This window comes from Pongo pygmaeus, chromosome 1, assembly GCF_028885625.2.
Source record: "Pongo pygmaeus isolate AG05252 chromosome 1, NHGRI_mPonPyg2-v2.0_pri, whole genome shotgun sequence".
NCBI classification, from domain to species: domain Eukaryota; kingdom Metazoa; phylum Chordata; class Mammalia; order Primates; family Hominidae; genus Pongo; species Pongo pygmaeus.
In genome coordinates this window covers 26827272-26848774 of record NC_072373.2, presented here as the reverse complement: position 1 = coordinate 26848774, position 21503 = coordinate 26827272, and the positions used below count along the sequence as shown (strand labels likewise).

Genomic DNA, 21503 nt, shown 5'->3' with positions numbered 1-21503 from the left:
GAGGTAGGAGGATTGCTTGAGCCCAGAAGTTCAAGGCTGCAATGAGACATGATTGCACCACTGCACTTCAGCCTGGATGAGAGAGTGAGACCCTGTCTCAAAATAAATAAAAATTAAAATAAAATAAATGTCATCCATGATTCACTGTTGCCTGTGCTATTTCTTCTGGGTTATTTGCTCAAATGTCACAGAATGTCATGCTTCTGGAAGCCTTAAGCAGGAGGAGTAACATGGACTAATTTCAGCCAATGAATTCACCCCCATTGCCTTCTCAGAACCATCAAACCCTGGGATATGTAAGAATGAGTGCATTATCTCATTCATGTAGAGTATTTTCTGATCTCATGACATTTATGTCTCCATTTTCCCTTTGTCGTGAAAAATATGGAGATCTTATTGTTTTGAGCAGAGTCACTGCAAGATTAGCAGGGAAAGATAGGCGGGCAGAATCTGATCAGACGGTGACAGCGTGAGTTTCTGATTATTAAAATATGTAACATTTCAGATGATATTACGTTTTAGATATAATCATATATGTAATTATGGCCAGGCGTGGTGGCTCACACCTGTAATCCCAGCACTTTGGGAGGCCGAGGTGGGCAGATCACAAGGTAAGGAGTTCGAGACCAGCCTGACCAACAAGGTGAAACCCCTGTCCCTACTAAAAAAAAAAAAAAAAAAAAAATTAGCTGGGTGTGGTGGCATGTGCCTATAATCCCAGCCACTCAGGAGGCTTAGGCAGGAGAATCGCTTGAACCCAGGAGGCGGAGGTTGCAGTGAGCAGAGATTGCACCATTGCACTCCAGCCTGGGTGACAGAGCGAGACTCTATCTCAAAAAATATATATATGTAATTATATAATAATCATGCAATAATTTTACAAAAGCTGTCTTGGTGTCAATTCAGTAAATACATACTATTTTGTGTGAAGTATTATGCTGGAAGAGAAATGTTAACAGAAAACTGACATATAAAACAAACTTTTTCAAGGAGTTTATGCTCTGAGAAAAAAGGATTAAAGTATCCAAATAATACAGGCAGATATAAGATTAAGGTAACAGTAAGGGAGGAACAAACTGCCATTAGGGATCCCAAGGACGGAGAGATGACAATCAGCTGCAGTGGATTAAGAATATCATAATGAAAGTTGAGTGGGGCTTTTAGATAAGTTATGGATGGAAAAGAACAGAAAACACATTTTCACTGAATGTTAGGTGAGCTTATGAAATAACTCTGAAACTATAAGCTAGGACCAGAGTATCTGAAATCACTTCAGTTTCCACTTTTGAAGCAAACATAATCCTTTAAAAAATTAGCTAGGGCTGCTGTAACACAGCCACAAACTTGGTGGCTTAAACAACAGAAATTTATTGTCTCACAGCTGTGGAGCCCAGAAGTCTGAGATTAAGATGTTGGCAGGGTTGGTTCCTTCTGAAGGCCGCAAGGGACACTGCTCCATGCCTGATCCATAGCTTCGTGGGGTCTGCCAGCAATCTTGTATTCCCGAATTGTGGATGCATCACCCTGAGCTCTGTCTTCATGTTCACATGGTGCTCCTTCTCCCTGTGTGCGTTTATGTCCAAATTTCCCTTTATAAGGACATCAGTCATACTGGATTAGTGCCCACCATAATGACTTCATTTTAACATGATTGTCTCTGTAAAAACTATCTCCAAATAAGGTCACATTCTGAGGTACTGGGGGGTAGGACTTCAACCATTCTTTTTTAGGGGACACAATTCAGCCCATAGCAGTAACACACACATTCACACACATGCACACACAGTTTCATATATAGTATTGCCTTTTAACATCCACCCCCCGCCCCCCCACCCCGCAAGACAGGGTCTCAGTGTCACCCAGGCTGGAGTGCCAGTAGCTGGAACTGCAGGTGTGTGCCACCATGCTCAGTTAATTTTTACTTTTTTTTTTTTTTTTCTTTGTAGAGACGGTGGTTTCACCATGTTGCCCAGGCTGGTCTTGAACTCCTGGGCTCAAGTGATCTACCCCCTTCGGCCTCCCAAAGTGCTGGGATTATAGGCATGAGCCACCATGCCCAGTGCAAGTGCCTTTTAAAAAGTGATGTTGAGAGTCAGGTGTTTATCCTAAATCAGGTCATGGAACATAACAGAAAAAATATAAAAAGAAACGTTCTAGCTCAGTAGCTTCTCATATAGTTTACTGATGTAACTATCTATCTGCCTTCAGACTCCCTCTCTCACAGTCTAAAGATGAACAGGTTGTACCTGAGATTAGAGAAAGTATAACAACTCACTTGTACGAAGCATTACAGTTTACAAAGTATTTTCTCACACTACATTTCATTTGATCTTCAGTTCTCTCAAGACAAGTCAGCAAGGTAGATACATTACCAGTGAACATATGAATGAATGAAGTCCAAGAGGGGTTCAGTGAAATATTTTAGGGCCCCACTTTAGATGAATAGAGATGGCAACACAATTCAGGTGTTCTGAATTACAGCCCAGATCTTTTTCATTCCATCATGATGTACCCAAAAAGAATAAAAGTACAGTTATCACTTTTATTTGTTCTTCATTTGGAAAAATTTGTCTCAGATGCAGCCTACTGAAGAGTGGTATTGACTGAAGATTCAGTTCCATTGATAAGATTATCTGGGAGTTCTTGGTATAGGCATGAGGGGAGTTGTAATTAAACAACTGGCGGTGGTATCACTATGGGACTGACAGGCAGAAACAAAGAGCCGCCTCTACTCACTGAGCTAAAGGCTACCTTCATAACTATGAAAACAACATAGAAGTCGGCTCTGTATTTTTTGTTGGACTGAGTCGACTCCTACTTGGTGGCAGATTGGTTTAGAAGCATGAATCTTGGATTGACTTATTCAGATGTTAGTCATATTATTTGTAGACCATCCATCAAGGGTCTTGCTTGTTTCCTTTTGGAATATTTAAAATACAAAGATTCTAATTCAATCCAGCAGAAAAAGCCCTTGTGCTGTAAATATAGGTAAATAACTGGGTCCAAAAGGGCACACCTATCTGTTTTTTTCTTAATTTTTGTTGCTTTTCCTTTTTCAAAAACGTTAACATAAAACAATGTTTCTATTTATTGAGAAAAAACATTTACCAGGACCCACGCTCAGCACTTTATATCAACCTTTCCAGACCATCCCATTTTACAGAATAAAGGTGAGGCCCAGGCTAGGTGGGGGGCTTCAGCCATGCTGGAATTTGAACCTAGACCTTTCTGACTCCATAGAACATTCTTTTATTTCTTTTTATGAGGGGAGTGGGAAGGGAATAGGGTGTTGACAGCTTTACAGAGATGTAATTCACATTCCATATAATTAATCAGCTAGGGGCTAATAATCCAAAATATAGAAAGAACTCATACAACTCAATAACAAAAATATAATTCCATTTTAAAAATGGGGAAAAGACCTACATAGACACTTCTCAAAAGAAATTCAAATTGCTAACAGGTATATGAATAAGTGCTCAACATCTCCAGTCATGACAGAAATGCTAATCAAACCAGGAGATACAGCCTCACACCTGGTAGAATGAATAGTATCAAAGGTCAAAGATAAGTGCTAGGGAGGATGAAGAGAAGAGGAAGCACTTGTATGCTGCTGTTGGGGGATGTAAGTTATGGAAAACAATATGGAGGTCCCCCAAAAAATTGAAAATAGAAATATCTGGGTATATACCCAAAAGAATTGAAATCAAGATTGCAAAGAGATATCTGCACTCCTATGTTCATTGCAGCATTACTCAACGTCCTTTGATAGACGAATAAAGATAGGGTTTATAAAATTACAATTAAATACTGCTCAGCCTTATAAAAGGAAGAAATCCTGCCATTCAGAACATGGAGGACATCGTGCTGAGCAAAATTAAAACAGGCAAGACACAGAAAGAGAAATACTGCATGATCATCTCACTTGTATGTGAAATTTGAGCCCAATTCATAGAAGCAGAGGGTAAGATGGTTGCCAGAGGCTGAGGGAAGGGGGAAATGGAGTGATACTGGTCAAATGGCACAAAGTTTAAGTGATACAAGATGAACGATTTCTGGAGATCCAATGTCCAGCATGGTGATGACAGTTCAGTACTGTATTACATACTTGTAATTTGTTAAGAAAGATCTTAAATCTTCTCATCACACATACATACACAATACATACGTAATGGTAATTACGTAGAGGTAATGAAGACATTAATTAGCTTGATTATAGTGATAATTTCAGAATGTATATCAAAACATCAGATTGTACATCCTAAATATATACATTCAGAGGTTTCAAGGAGAAAACAAGACTTTCAATTATCTTTAGTTATGTTAAAGTGTCTTAAAGTAGTCATGACGAATGGTTATAAGTAGTAACCATATAAGCAAGCAGTCCTGTCAGACTGTTGCAGCACAGTATTTCAGCTCACTGCTTATATACAGGTGGTAGGGTTCAGTACAGTGCAAAATCACATCAAACTTGCTCAAAAGTTACATTCAACCAGAATCTCATCAAGGTTTAGGTATAAGAGTACATCTGTTATGGATTACAGAAGCATAATCACTAATCCCATCAGACATCTCATGTGTAGGAAAAGGCAAGGACTGGGGTCATTTAAGGAATGTAGTGACTCAGGCAAGTAATGTGTGGGTGCCCTGGGCTCTATGCTGTTTTGTCTTCAAGGCATCTTTCCAGAGAGTTGCATGTCGTCACAGGGTCAGGGGCTTTGTGAAATGATGCTGGCAGGCAGAAATGAGCAGGTCTGGGTTCTTACCTTTGCTGCTTTGTCTCACTCCACAACCTGGCTCAGTGCTCTGCATGAAGTCAACACTGACTGCACTGGGAGGCCATACAGGTACTACATGAGAGTGTGATCTTTGGAACCACATTGATTGGGTTAGGATCCTGGTGCCAACACCTATAAGCTGTGACCTTGGCAAGTTACTTCATCTCCAATGACCTCATTTTCTTTATTGGTAAAATAGGAATAATTCATAGGACTGTGGTGGTTTTACAATGAAAGGTAAAGCCCAATTTTAGCTGTTACTGTTATTCATGGAAGCAGCTTAAACATCAGCGGACCTAAAAAACGTTTCACAGGTGACTTGCACTACTCTTACTGAACAATTAGATAACAACATTTGATGTAAAAATGTTGAGACAGCTTTGTATGGAAACCAAGAATCATATCTACTCATTTCTTTTATTCTCACCTCCATTTTCTTAGAGATCAAGAGAAATCATAATCCTATTTTATAGCTTTTGACTAAAAGTTTCAGGAAGTATATCTTGGCCGATGCTTTCAGATTTTTTCCACATCGTCTGGGAATTTCATTGCTAGAGTATTGGTCTTATACAGAACTCCTACAAAACCGAATCATGGACTCCCAGCAGTAAAGCTACCCCTATTTATGTGGAAGCTTTAACTTGGTTTATTTTGGCTCTGTGGAACGCCTGCTCATTTTACATGTACTTTCTAAGTGCTTCTTTATTGATAGACCTTTCTTACTAAGTAATATTGAAATATAAACTATTGACAAAGCACAATTTGCCCCCTAACCTTCTTGCAGATGGTTTAGAATTAGTAGGAATATAAGCCAAAGGGAAATGTGTGTCTCGCCATCTAAATATTAGACTTGCTCTGAAGTTAGTGAGTCTTCATGGAACTCAATTACTAGTTATCCCAGCAGTAAATGTAAAAGCCAAGACATTTCTGAAGAAGCACTTATTCTACCAATTATCCCAACATATTATAAAGCCCAGCTCATATTCCAGGAAAGCTGCTGTTGGCTTCTGGCCAGGTTTTCCCCGTGGGTTTACTGTGTGACTCAGGGACACTAGTCCACTGGTGAGTTTCCTCCACTGTCCAGCTAAATACCGCTGCATCCTCATTTCCAAGAGAAAAAGGAGAGGGGACGCGTGAGTTCTTTTTCTCCGAGACAGAGTCTCGCTCTGTCACCAGGCTGGAGTGCAGTGACATGATCTCAGCTCACTGCAGCCTCCGCTTCCCAGGTTCAAGCGATTCTCCTGCCTCAGCCTCCCGAGTAGCTAGGACTACAAGCGCACACCAGCAAGTCTGGCTAATTTTTTTTTGGTATTTTTAGTAGAGACAGGGTTTCACCATGTTGGCCAGGATGGTCTCAGTCTCTTGACCTCGTGATCTTAGACTGCTGTGCCAGGCACCAAAAACGCCGAGCCCTTTAAAGTTAGGCCAGTGCCAGCTGAAAACAGCCAGCCCACTCTACTGCTATGACCCAAATTAGTCCTCTAGAGTCAAAGGTCTCTCTCTAGCAGGAGGTTATGTTGCCCCAAACTGTCAGGTCTTTATCCTGAAAGAGTCTTTTTTTTAATTTATTTTGAGACAGAGTCTAGTTCTGTCGCCCAGGCAGGAGTGCGGTGGTGCAATCTCGGCTCACTGCAACCTCTGCCTCCCGGGTTCAATCAATTCTCCTGCCTCAGCCTCCCAAGTAGCTGGGATTACAAATGCCCACCACTGCGCTCAGCTAATTTTTGTATTTTTAGTAGAGACAGCGTTTCACTGTGTTGGCCAGGCTGGTCTCGAACTCCTGACCTCATGATCCACCCACCTCGGCCTCCCAAGTGCTGGGATTAGAGGCGTGAGGCACCGCGCCCAGCCGAGAAAGAGTCTTTTTCTAAATCCTTCTCTCTTTTCAAAATTCCTCAACAGAACTCATCACCAATATATTTCTTCATGGTGGTTTACCTAAAATGGATTAATTAGAATATAAAAGTAGAATATAAATACATTTCACAGCACTACAAGTTACAGTTTATTACACAATAGCCAGAGGCAAAGTATTTGCAAACAATAACTGCTATAGAGCTATACTGTCTAATTAGTTTATCATTTGAAGAATTATTCCTTAACGAATGTAACATTTAACATTACAAAAAAGAAAACAGACATAGTTACAAAAAGCAAAGGCAGTAATATTGTTTCTCTAGCTATAAATAATACAAAAATATAAAAATATATAAAAATCAGTTTTTCGTAGTAATATAAGCTTCTTAATACACTACATAAATACTTTCAATAACTACTGAGCTACTTACTGTGTAGCTACTACTGTGAAATAACTAAAACTCAGTATCAGAGTCTTGGATTTACAATACTGTATTTTTTCACAGATCTCTTCATCCGCTTAATTTTCTTCCCTAAGATTTGGTGATCTTGCTTTAAAATATACCGGAAATATCTACAACCTAAAAAGTAAAGCAAAATAAAAAGTTTTAATACTCATCACATTTTTCAAGTATATTTCTACATTTTTAAAATTCTGCTTTAAGTTTAGCACACTAATGATTATGAAAGTAGATTTATTTGTATTATCAATATCTCCTAAGCATATTCTCAGCTGTGCCCAATGAAATACATGTCTTCCTATATACAAAATTTATTTGTATTACCAATATGGCATAAGTATATTCTCAGCTGTGCCCAACGAAACATATTTCTTCCTATATGCAAAGATGTTTCTAATCCATCATAATTAAAGCATAGACTTTAGCTTGTTTTCTACCCTTCCTCCCACACCCTAGTGATGGTGACAGGCATGTTATATACAGTCACATATTAAATGAGCCTTCTCCAAAAGCGCACTCGTATAGCTTGCTTCTCAATGTTAGCTTGTAAATCAGCCAAAGTTACATTCATAACAGTAAGAAAGTTCTCTGTAGAAAATCTTGGTGTGAAGGATTAGAATAAACAAATCACAGGTTAGAAATGGTCAAACATTATCTATTCATTCTAGCCAAGTAGAGAGCAGCAAGGTGGAGACCATGTAGCTCTCACACAGGTGCCTCATGCTCATTAGAAGTTCCACCTGCTGTTCATAGTCTTACAACACACAAAGGACTGTCAAGCATTTGTCAAATATTTCAGACAAATGAATCATATTTCTGTAAGAAAAATGTAAACTGGATATTGAGGTTTTTTAGAGTTGGTAAATGAATAAGACCATAAATCACATATGAAAAATTAATTTCATTACAGTTTCAGCTTGTATGCATCCATCTTCTCTGAGAAAATGCAAGGACATATACTGTACCTATAGTAACCATTTTTATTATTCCTGAAACTAGTACGCCAGAATTGCCAACATTTTTGTTTTGTTGTTTTTCCTGAGATGGGGTCTCACTATGGGACACAAACTGGTCTCAAATTCCTGGGCTCAAGCAATCCTCCCACCTCAGCCTCCCAAGTAGCTAGGATTACAGGCACACTGCATGCCACTGCACCCAGCTAGTAACGTTTTACTAGCTGGGAAGCAGTGATGTCTGTAGTATTACTAAAATAATTTGTGTTTCTAAACATATCATACTACCTTAGTAAAAAACAAAATACTTCGCACACAGACTTTTGCCTGTACCTATATAGAAAGCTGGAAAAAATTTCGTTCCCACCCTAACAAAGAGAAAAAGCTTAATAAACTAACTCTCAAGTTCATGAGAGCTGAAGTCACAGGGCAACCAAGTAGCTTCAATCCCAACAAGGAAAGGCCCCTCCAAGGAGAAATGGGCCTGGCTTGCTTTTAGCGGGGCATGGAAAGAAAGAGAGCCACCATACCCCACTCGAAGCACAAAGCAAAGGCAGACCACATCCAGAATTTGAATCCTATAAAGTAGGGTTGGTAACCAGAGCAAGAAGAAAACCCAGCTTAACTAATGAAGAGACTGACTCAACCCCACACTAACAGCCTGAGAGAAGATGTGGCTCTTGCAGGAGTAACTGATGCCTGATATTTGTAGAGCACTTTAGAAATTACAAAGCACGTTGATGCGATGTTCACATGATACTTACAACAGTAAGATGAGTGTTACAATGCCCACTTCACAGAAAAGGCTCCTAAAAGTTAACTGCTTGACCTAAGTTGCATAACAAGTGAGTGAATTGGAAAATTAACCCAGCTCTTCCTACTCTGCTCAAAGAGACCCCTTGATAATTGCGCTAGATGCCTCTCTACTCATAAAGTAGTAGAAAAATGACAATCCAAATCACCTTTCTGTTCCTTGTCATCAGTGTATTAATTTTTATTTTCTTCTTTATCAACATTGTATTACATTCACTGAGACTACTAATTCCAAAATAATAGAAACCATATTCAAAAGTGAATTGGAGAATCTCTTCAGGACACCTTAAGCTCCCTAGCAATGGACTGCTTACTAGTGGTCACTGTAAGATTTATTTTCTTCATTTCTGGACATACTCTGTGGTAGTTTCATTTCGGTACTGGCCACCTTTTAATAATTTCAGTGGTAGAAAGCAGGTAAGAATTTTACCACCCAAAATATTTCTTTTCTTTGAAGAAAAAATCCATATCCCTTTTCTTTGAAGAGAATTTTTTTCATATGCTAGTAGGAGGTATTCTTTCTCTTAAGTGGAGGAAATGTTTCACGCTTACAGAAACAGATAAGTAAATATTAGTATAATATGAAGCTATTAAAGAACAGTGAGATCAATAAAGAATATTTTGACACTTGAAAATCTCAGTAAACTTTCTATAAAACAAGGCCAAATGGTCAATTATTGTGAAAAGTCCATATCATGTATCTTAATGCCCCCTAACAACACTCAAGTCAGGAGATGAAAACCATTCACAATCAATATGAAATCACTGCTTCTAACCTAAGCACATGGTCCCAACTCAGGATTCACTCTTTCATTAAGCAGTTATGTCTTAAGCACCTAATATTTTTAGGTACCATGTTAGGTAAGCTCTAAATGAAGGCCATACTTCGTAATTTCAAAATCAGCCAAAAGCTGTGTCTAGATAAAATGAAAACAAAAATATGTACCTTTTCCTAACAGTAAACCAGCCACAAAAGCTTTCTCACAGGCCAAAGCTGTATCTTCCTTCCAATCACTTTTTGCCCAAAAGTAGCTGAAATGAAAGCCTGGCCACCAGTTTTTCCTGGAGTTCCACTCTTCCTGAACCCATGCAAGGTGGTTTCTGGAAAAGAAAAATGTCAAAAAGAGAGGGTCAATGATGGAAACAAATCTGTATTATCAGAATTTAGACTTAATTAGAGTCTACGGAAAGATGACAAGGAAGATGCTTCCAAGCTAAATTCTGAATATGGCCAAGGCATAACACATGATAGGCAACAGCAGGAAAGCAAATCCTTTTTTATTCTCTTCCATCTCCATATCCCATTTTCCATTTCACTAAACAGACAGTTCAGCACAGTGGTTACAGAACAGACTTGAAGCCAGAATCCTGGATTCAAATAGCAGCTCTTCCATTTACTATGTATGTGATCCTGGGCAAGTTGTAGAACCTCTCTGAGCTTCAGTGCCCTTGAGGACATTAGTGGTACTGATCTCATAGGAATGTTACTAAGATTAAACTATTCTAGTAGTAGGGTACAGCAGGTCTCATATAAAGCTCTTTGCATAGTGTCTGGTACATAGTAAATGTTCAATAAATATTATTTATTACTATTACTTAAGTAAAACCTTACTTAAAATTATATGCTGCCATGAATTACTATCCAAATGAAGATATCATTATTATACAAATACATTAAGACATATGTTAAACTGTTAAGTGCAGGCAATTCTGTGTGTCTGTGAATAATTTTTTCATTGTATATATTTAAGGTATACAACATGTTTCATATACATCTAGTTAACTTTTTTGTGTGGTGGGAGCACCTGAACTCTACTCATGGTAAATTTCCTATATGCAATACAATATTAACTACAGTCTGCATTGCACATTAGATCTCTATAATTTAATTGAGCAAATGCTTATTGGCACCCATGTGCCCCCTATGGTAGAACAAATAGAGGTTCGAAAAAATGAACCTCTTTGCTTTCGAGGACCTTATGATCTAGTAGGAGTTTATTCAGGGCTTCAGATTTAGAAAATGGTTTACAGTGAGTGCGTCAACATATGACACCAAAACTATTTTATAAACAGCACTGTCCCATCAGGACAAGTCAGATCTGAAGCCTGAAACAAGTTCCAACTGACACTGAATTGCCTAACAACTAAATTGGATATAATAAATATATGAAACAATTTTGTAATATCCCTTCTTCTCACACACTAAGTAAAAATAACAGGAAATTCATTTTCTTTTACTCGAAATGTGACACTAACAATATTATGATCAGAGGTACACTTTTAGATACCCAGGTCAAAATGGATTTAATGAGTATTTGTTAAATGAATAGTGTATGATGATCTTGTGAGGTCCTAAAAATACTCACTGAAAATGATCAAACACAGGTAGGAGGAAAGCTGCTTCCCATGTGATCTTACAAGTTAATGACGCACAAATCACAAAGAGTCTTTAGCAAAGAGTGATCCCTGCTAGTCTTTATTTCCAAATGGAAAACACATACGTATTCCTTAGCAAGCAGTAGTGCTAAGTACAGGATTTATTTTGATGGCATAAAAAAATTGATAGAATTTTTGTATGTTCTCCTTATGACTCTGTATTTCCTTGCTTCAGAAGAAAATGTACTCAGAAAACAACTGAAGGAACAGTTCAAGAAATTACAAAACATAAGCAAAGATCTTTAAAAATTGATAGATATTAGCTAAAATATTGGGAAATATTATTTATGATGACCTAGTAATAAATACCGTATGTTTCTTACCCCATTAAGATATTTTTCAGATATTTTGCCAAGTATTTCCAAGCAGTTATATTCTTAGTGCATCCGGCAAAATCTAAGACTCCAAATAATACCTCCAACCCCAGTTTACGGTGTTCTTCTTTTTCTGCAATGGTTTTAACAGTTCAAGTTTACATAAGGTATTAAAGTGTACAAAGCTAAAATATACGTGTATACATTTTATCAACTGTATATATACAACAACATATACATATATGTTGTTGATAAAATACTGAATCATAAGCCTTCTGGTTAACAGTTTTTAAAAATTCATTATGCTCTTACTCCTGCAATGAATCTGAAAAACTCAATAAAAATACCTGCTAATGAGGTAATGGTGGTGAATTTGATCTCAATATGGGTTACACTCCTCTACTGAGGACATTATTTAAAGTACCTGCTCTGTTTGGGCATTTTATACATGTTCTTTCATATTCAGAGAGGAACCTAGGCAGTCCTAGGACCAGTTTGGGCTTAGCCAGCTGATTTCCTTCTATGAAGGAGCATGCTCTTTTCTATGGTGTGCTGAAATCTAGCAGGGATTAAAATGGAGTGAATTATATAAAATCGAGCCATTTCTCTTTTGCAAACTACTGCCTTCACATTGTGTAACAGGAGTATGCAAACTTTTTCTATAAAGGCCCAGATAGTAAATATTTTAAGCTTTGCAAAGCATACAGTCTCTGTCACAACTACACAGCTCTGTCACTATAGTGCAAAAGCAGCCGCAGACAATACATAAACAGATGGACTCCAACAGAATTTGATTTATAAAATCAGGAAAGGGGTGGATTTAGCTGATGGGCCATAGTTTGCTGGTCCCTAGTCTATAGCTTGTCTACACAAGGTATAAAACAAAATTTATTTATTACCTGATTTTCTAAGTAATGTATGGAATTCCAACATCAATTTATGAGATGGCACAATCTGATACAAAATCTGAAAGAAAGAACAGTCTTATAATTTTTACATACTTATAAAAGCATTTCTCAAATTTCAGCTTACTTTCAAAATAAAGTTCTTACTGTCTAATATGCTCTCTGTAAATTTATTAAGTATTTTAAAAATACCCTGGCTTTTTATCTAGTTTCATTCTAAGTATAGAAAAGCATTCTCTGTAAAGCTGTCTTAAAAAAAAAAAAAAAAAGTCCCTGATAACAAAATAGTCAGGAGAAGTGAGGAAAATAGGCAGGGACTTTTTATCTGCTCCTTATACATATCTATAGTTTACCACGCTCAACAACTTAAAACAATTTCTTTCAGAAGCCAGGACTGAAGAAGAAAAGAAAAAAATCAATTATCACACAGAAAATATACTTATTTACTAAACAGAAGAGACCACAGAATATTTCTATGAAGCAAAAAAGCTAAAAAGGCTGGGAGTTAATTTCACAGATTGTGCTCAGGAACAGTTTACTAAGGTTATATGAGTAAATATTTTAACAACCTTTCACACAATGAAAAAATTAAAGATTTTTCTTTTAAAAAATAGGAAGGACCATTTTCATGAATATTCAAAAAATGGAATTTAAAGTAAAGCTGTATTTTTCATTTTAATACATTTAATACTAGAAATGAATTCATTCTGCTCACTAAAGTACTTTGATCTTACATTGAAATAATTTCCAACAAAATTAAAAGGAAATTTTGTTAATTTCTCTTAATCGTTTTTAAAAAGATCAATCAAGATCAATACACCAATATCAGAGAATATTACTGAAATTCGGTTCCTATGAAAGTCACACTTGTCTCACGATTTTATAGAATTCTGTATATGGTTCAATTCACTTAGATTTTTTTATTGAAATATAACATGTAGTAGAAGTGCATACAAATCATGACACCAGTCAGTTTTCACAAAGTTAAACACTCAGGTAACCAGCACCCAGATCAAATAATAGCACATCACCAGAACACTAGAAATCCTCCATTTGTTTTGAAAAAGTCTTAGTCATGAGCCCTTCAAATGTTAGGGTTTTTAAAAAATTAGTTTGCTTGCTTTTGCCCTGTTCTATTCAGAGGTCCTCCACCTAGGACTCCAATGACAAGTATGTCAGATCTTTTCACCAATTTACTTGTATGCTCATTTCTGCACCTTTCATCCTTTTTGTTCTCCATGGTTTAGCCTGATATTTTCTATGCAGTTCATTAATCCTCTCTTTTGCTATGTTCAATCTGCTATTAAACCCATGTACTGAGATCTGAATTCCAAATACCGTATTTTTCAAAAGGAAAAACAGAATTTCTCTAAATCCATCTTGTCTTGAATATAAATATGAGATAAGTATTCAACAGTTATTTTCTGTAGCATTTAAAAAAATCTTTTCAAAAACACCATTAGTGATTGATAACCTGAAAGCACAGTCTTGCTTTTGTTTTAAACACAATCCTTAATATTTTGTAATATAAATGAGCCAAAAGCTATCTTAAGAGAGTAAAATAAAAATAGCAACTTTAAAAGTATTGTTTAGTCCAGCCTGGGCAACATAGCAAAACCCCGTCTCTCCAAAAATACAAAAAAATTAGCCAGGCATGGTGGCGTTTGCCTGTAGTCCCAGCTACTTGGGAGGCTGAGGTGGCAGGATCACCTGAGCCAGGGAAGTGGAGGCTACAGTGAGCCTCATGTAATCATGCCACTGCACTCCAGCTTGGGCAACAGAGTGAGACCCTGTTTCAAACAACAACAACAACTGCAAAGGATTGTTTAGTAAAACAAAGCCTGTTGAAAAATTTATAAAATGTAGTTTCCACATCTGAAGGTTTGATAATGCCAATTTTGATCACAAAAGTATAAAGATAATAGGCCTTTTAAAAGAAAACAGAGATAAGAACTTTTCTCTATCATTTCTTTAGGTTGAAAGGACCTTTGTCTTTCACCTCTAAAATGCCATATTAAAAACTGAACACAAAATATACAAAGAATTCCTATAATTTAACAAAAACCAAACAACCCAATTCATAAAAGGGCAGAAGACTTGAACAGACATTTGCCAAAGATGATAAACAAATGGCCAATAAGCACATGAAAAGATACACATCACTAGACACTAGGCAAATGCAAACCAGAACCACAATGAGACACAGATACCACTTCACACCCACTAGGATAGTGGTCCCCAACCTTTCTGGCACCAGGTACTGGTTTTGTGGAAGACAATTTTTCCACGAACCAGGGTGAGGGTCGAGGATGGTTTTGGGATTGCATTATTTATGCACTTTACATTTATTGCACACTTTATATTATTACATTATAATATATAATGAAATAATTACACAACTCACCATAATGTAGAATCAGTGGGAGCCCTTGTTTTCCTGCAACTGGATGATCCCATCTGGGGGTGATGGGAGACAGTTACAGATCATTAGGCATTAAATTCTCATAAGGAGCACACAACTTAGATCCCTCGCAAGTGCAGTTCACAATACGGTCCGGGCTCCTATGAGAATCTAATGCCACCGCTGATCTGACAGGAGGCAGACCTCAGGTAATGCTCACTTGCCTGACGCTCACCTTCTGCTGTGTGGCCTGGTTCCTAACAGGCCACAAACAGATACCGGTCCATGACCCAGGGGTTGGGGATCCCTCTACTAGGATATCAATGATCAAAAAAGGGGATGGAGAATAGAAACTGTTAGCCAGGATGTGGAATTGTTGGTGGGAATGTAAAATAGTGTAGCTGCTGTAGAAAACAGTTTGACAATTCCTCAAAAAGTTAAAAGAATTACCATATAATCCAGCAATTTCACTCCTAAGTATACACCCAAAAGAAGTGAAAGCAGCGACTCCAACAAATACCTGTACACTAATCTTTAGAGCAGCATTACTTATAATAGCCAAACAACAAACACAATCCAAATGTCTACCAAAAAATGGATAAGCAAAATGTTGTAGGTACATAAAATGGAATATTATTCAGCCTTAAATAAAGATGGCCATTCTGATACATGCTACAACATGGATGAACCTTGAAAACATTATGCTAAGTGAAATCAGCAAGACACAAAAGGACAAATGTTATATGATTCCACTTATATGAGGTACCTAGAATAACCAAATTCACAAAGATGGAAATTAGCATAGATGTTTTCAGGGGCTGGGAGGAGCGGGCAATGAGGAGTTATTGTTTAATGAATAGTTTCTACTTCGGATAATGAAAACATTCTGGAAATAGTGATGGTGGTTGCACAAAACTGTGAATGAATGTACTTAATGCCACTAAATTATGTGCTTTAAAAATGATCAAAATGGTAACATTTATTTTTGTATATATTTTCCCACAATTTAAAATGTTAAGCAATATTATATACAACAACCCCATGAAACACTTAGGGACAAATTTAACAAAATACACACACTAAAAACTACAAAACAGTTCAGAGAGAAATTACAAACCTAAATAAATGGAGAGACATGCCATGTTTACACTTTGGAAACCTCAATACTGTTGAGATGTCAATTCTCTCAAACTGATCTATAGATTCAAAACCTCAGCAAGACCTTTTTGTAGCAACAGGTAAGTTGATTATACAATATACATGGAAAGTTAAAGAACCTAGAAAAGCCAAAAGCAATTTTGAAAAAGAACAAATTCGTATGACTTTCATGATATAATTCCAAGACTTGCTACAAAGCTACAGTAATCATATTAAGGCCACATGAGATATTACTACACACCCACTAGAATGGCAATAACTCAAATTTAAAAGACCTACAATACGAAGTATTGGCAAGGATGTGGAGATACTGAATTTTCATATATCGATGTGGAAATATACATCACTAGAACACAACAGACTTCATATACAGCCTACTGGTTTTCAACAAAGTTCCAAATGTACTAAATGGAGAAAGGAGAGTCTTCAATATAATGCTGGAACAACCATATGGGAAAAAATGAACCTTGACCTTTGCTGCACACTACCCACAAAAAAATAGCTAAAAATCTACCATGACCTAAACATAAAACTATATAACACATCTAGAAAAAAAAAAAAAAGAGAAGAGACTCTTCATTATCTTGAGATAGGCAAAGATTTCTTAGACAAAAAGCACTAACCATAGAAGAAAAAAAAAATGTACAAACTGAACATCAAAATTAGAAGTTTCTACTCTTTGAAAGATACTATTAAGGAAACCAAAAGGCAAGGCACAGAGAGAAAATATTCATAATTAATATTCTTCATAAAGGACTTACATCCAGATTATATAAAAATTTCCAAATCAGTAAGACAATTGATCCCCCCAAAAATAGACTAAGTAGTTGGACACATGACAAAAGAAGATATATGAATGGCCAATAGACATATTAAAAGATGCTCAACATCATTAGTCATTAGAGAAATACAATTTAATGCCACATGGGACACCACTATATACACCCACAAGCGGCTATTATTCAAAAGACCTCCAATACCAAGTGTTGGCACAGATGTGGAGAAACTGAATTTTCATATTGCTGTGTGAATGTCAATGGTACAGTCACTTCAAAAAATAGTTGGGCAGTTTCTTAGGAAGTTAAGCATATACTTTCCTTACTACTCTTAGGCAGCAACTCCTCTCTCAGGTAGCTACCCAAGAAACATGAAAATATATCTGTATACACAATCTCGTACATGAATGTTCTCAGCAGCATCATTCACAATAGCCAAAAAGTAAAAATTACCCAAATGTCCATCAAGAAGTGAATGTATAAAAATACTATTCAGCAGTAATAAGGAACAAATTACTAATATACACAATAACATGGATGAATCTCAAATACATTATGCTGAGCAAGAGAAGCCAGATTAAAATGACTACATAAGAGTCCATTTATATGAAATTCTAGAAGAGATAAAAATTAATCTATAGTGACAATAAGCAGATCAGTGATTGTCTGGGGCCATGGGTGTGGGGACAGACTGGCTGCAAAGGGAAATGAAAGGCATTCTGGGGGCGACAGAAATGTTCTATATCATGATTACCATGGTGGTTCATGAATGTAATGCATTCAAGCATATACTTAAAATAAGTGTGTTTACCCTCTGAAAATTAAATTTCAATAAAGTTGATTTTCAAAAAATATCAGTGCAGAGTATTCCAACCAGGGTTGTACAAGACTTCCGATCCTCTCTCCTCAGTCTCACCCAGGCAGCAGGGGATAGTGTGGATGATACATACACGGAGATGGCAGCTGGAGCCAACTTTCTCTGTTTATCTCAGTGTACTGTACATTATTGTAATTTTCTGTGGATGCCATAAAAGTTAGAAAGCAATGGCCTAAGAATGTTTTAATGTAGATTCCCAACCCTGGTCAAACATTGAGATAAAAATTCTATACCTTAAGCACACTTATCAATTTTGATCTTGGTGCCTTCTGTCTCTTTAGGAAGTTGTATAAGTAGATATGGGCATTTGGATTTGATGGAAACTTTTCATCATATGCATAATTGGTGAGTACCTCTTGGGCTCCATCTCGATCCCCATAGAATTCCAGCATCTATGTAAAATAAATCATAATATCTTAGCTGAATTCTGTAAGACAGCTACACGAAAGATAATACACAGCATAAGTTTACCGATGGGTTTTTTTTAAAAATCACAAAACTGACAGGGTTCTCATTTTTTCCCTGTATTTTGTTACTACTAATAAAAAATGCAGCAACCTCAACATAAATTCTCTTCCTATAAAAAATAAGAGTCCTCAAAGCAGGGAACACTAATGCTTGAAAATGTGATGCAACTAACCTCAGTGCCCTACATTACTGCAGCCACAAAAGGAGTGCATGAGAATTGTAATTCCTTTCATCCTGTTCCCATCCTTACACAGGAATTTCCAGGTTATGATTTTGGAGATTATCTTCTGACAACACAATTATCAACTTGCCACTCATTAACTTTCACAAAGCAAATTATTTTGAAGATTTATTCCTAGTGCCTAGCACCAAGGCCCTCAGTCCTTTTACAATGACGCTGGGATGACAGGACATTCTTACAAACTTCCAAAAAGCCATCATTCTTCACCTCATATATAATGACCCACTTTTTCAGATTTTTGTCCTCTTTCCTTCTATATCCCACCAAATCATAAGGTATCTTACTGCGTTTCTTTTAAGCTCAACAAGAATAAGATTGAATTAACATTTACAACTATACTGCTATTTATTTTATAGATACTTGGCCACGATGAGTTATACAGTGGTGAAAATAAACAAATTCAGACCAAAAAAGAGACACCATATTTTTGTTTTCTTTTAAATAATTTTTTCCATTAGATTCTTTCTGATCAATAAAGATTAGGCATGCAGTCTTTGTATAGGCTTTTGACAAAATAAAACCAATAAATTTTATGAAAATTCTACTTACTTCTACATAACTCTTCACAAAAGGGTCCCAAACTCCAGGAATTTTAATCAATGCAGAAATATTTGCAGATGTCTTCCAGCTGTGGTTGAACACATCCTGGGCTACTGCATTGTAAGCATAATCATCCTTATCTGCCCAAAGATAAAAGATCTTTTAACATTCATTAAACATTGAGGACTTCTGTTAAATTAGTAATTTAAAAAACTATCCGCAAGAAAAACTCAGTTCCTGATAGCTACAATTGTAAATTCCAACAAATATTTAAAGGAAAATACTAATTCTTCACAAATTCTCCCAAAAAAGGACAGAAAAGAATACTTCCTAACTTATTCTAAGCCAGTATTACCATGATACCAAAACCAAAGACAATACAATAAAACTACAGATCAGTATCTCTTATGAATATAGCTGCAAAAATCTTTAACAAAATACAAGCAAACTGAGTCCAGCAACATATAAAAAGCATTATACATCATGTCCAAGTGGGATCTATACTAGGAATGCAAGGTTGGCTTAACATCTGAAAATCAATTAATGCAAATAATAAAATAGAGATCTATTGATCTAAACCAAATCAAAAGAATACAGGACCAAAACCGCATGATCATCACAATAGATGCAGAAAAAGCATCTTAAAAAACACAATAACCCTTCATGATAAAAAGACTCAACAATGTAGGAATAGAAGGAACTTCCTCAATCTGATAAAGGGCATCCATGAAAAACTCATAGCTAACATTGAACTGAATGATAAAAGATTGCATGCTTTCCCCCTAAAATCAGGAATAAGACAAAAATGTCTTTTCTCACTACTTTTGTCCATTATATTGGTGGTTCCAGCCAGGACAATTAAGCAAGAACATAACAAAAAGATATCCAAGATTGGAAAGGAAGAAGTAAAACTATCTCTATTTGTACATGACATGGTGTTGTACACAGAAAAATCCTAGGAACCCACTAAAAATTTACTGAACTAATAAATGAGTTCACAAAGGTTGCAGAGTACAAGATCAATACACAATAATCAACTGTATGTCTATACACTTGCAATGAACAATCAGAAGATAAAATTAGGAAAACAATGCCATTTGCAAAAGCATCAAAAGTAACAAAATGGGCATAAATTTTACAAAAGAGATGCAAAATTTTACTCTGAAAGTGATACTGTTGAAAAAAAAATTTTAAAGACCTAAATGAATGAAAACACACTCTGTGTTCAGTTGAAAGACTTACTATTATCAAGTTGATCTACAGATACATATAATTCCTATCAAAAACTCAGTTGGCCTTTTTGCCTAAGTTGACTGGCTAATTCTATAATTCAAATGAAAATGCAAGGGACCAACGAAGAACAAAGAATGTTTAAAAAGGACAAAGTTGGAGAATGTACTCTATGACTATGGCCAGGCATGGTGGCTCACACCTATAATCCCAGCACTTTGGGAGGCCGATGTGGGTGGATTACCTGAGGTCAGGAGTTCGAGACCAGCCTGACCAACAAGGTGAAACCCCATCTCTACTAAAAATACAAAAAAATTAGCTGGGCGTGGTGGTGCACGCCTGTAGTCCCAGCTACTCGGGAGGCTGAGGCACAAGAATTGCTTGAACCTGGAAGACGCAGACTGCAGTGAGCTGAGATCATGCCACTGCACTCCAGCGTGGGCAACACAGCAAGACTCAGTCTCAAAAAAAAAAAAAAAAAAATTACTACAAAGCTGTAGTAATCAAGACTGTGTGATATTGGCAGGAGAGACATATGTAGATCAATGGAAGATTTAGAGTCCAGAAATAAACCTCTACATTTATAGGTAACTAATTTTGTTTTGTGTGTGTGTGTTAAGACAGGGCCTTACTCTGTCTCCCAGGCTGGACTGCAATGGCATGATTTCAGCTCACTGCAGCCTCACTCTACCTCCTGGGCTCAAGTGAACCTCTCACCTCAGCCACCCAAGTAGCCAGGACTACAGGCACACACCACCACACTCAGCTAATTTTTGTATTTTTTGTAGAGATGCAGTTTTACCATGTTGTCCAGGCTGGTTTTGAACTCCTGAGGGCTCATGAGATCTACCTGTCTTGGCCTCCCAAAGTGCTAGGATTACAGGCGTGGCCACTGCTCCCGGCTGCTAACTAATTTTCAATAAGGGTGCCATGACAATTCAGTAGGAAAATAATAGACTTTTCAATAAATGCTACAACAACTGGATATCCATATACAAAATAATGAAGTTGGGCCCCTACCCACTTCATAAAAATTAACTCAAAATAAATCAAAGGCCAAAATGTAAGAGCTAAAACTTTAAAACTCTCAGAAGTGAAAATCTTTGTGACCATGGAGTAGGCAATAGCTTCTTAGATGTGATACCAAAACCACAAGCAACAAAATAAAAAACAGTTAAATTAAACCTCATCAAATGAAACATTTTATGCTTCAAAGGACACCATCAAGATAGTGAAAAGAAGGCCAGGTGCAGTGGTTCACACCTGTAATTCTAACACTTTGGGAGGCCGAGGTG

General features: G+C 36.8%; 1 protein-coding gene across 5 annotated transcripts in view; it reads right to left on the bottom strand.

Moving 5' to 3' along the window:
* Window positions 1-1042: 1042 nt before the first annotated feature.
* TAF1A (TATA-box binding protein associated factor, RNA polymerase I subunit A) overlaps window positions 1043-21503 on the bottom strand; it is a 37558-nt gene continuing 17097 nt past the window's right edge. For 3 of the 5 annotated variants that reach the window (XM_054468060.2, XM_054468068.2, XM_054468076.2), the window contains 6 exons: window positions 18988-19118; window positions 17963-18121; window positions 12512-12578; window positions 11622-11745; window positions 9809-9963; window positions 6771-7216 (listed from right to left, as the gene is read on the bottom strand). In XM_054468060.2, coding sequence (XP_054324035.1) covers window positions 7104-7216; window positions 9809-9963; window positions 11622-11745; window positions 12512-12578; window positions 17963-18121; window positions 18988-19118 — 749 coding nt within the window. In that variant the 3' untranslated portion in view covers window positions 6771-7103. Of the gene's footprint in view, window positions 6717-6770; window positions 7217-9808; window positions 9964-11621; window positions 11746-12511; window positions 12579-17962; window positions 18122-18987; window positions 19119-21503 lie in introns of those variants that run through there. The other 2 variants (XM_063647623.1, XM_063647512.1) reach the window with 1 other exon arrangement.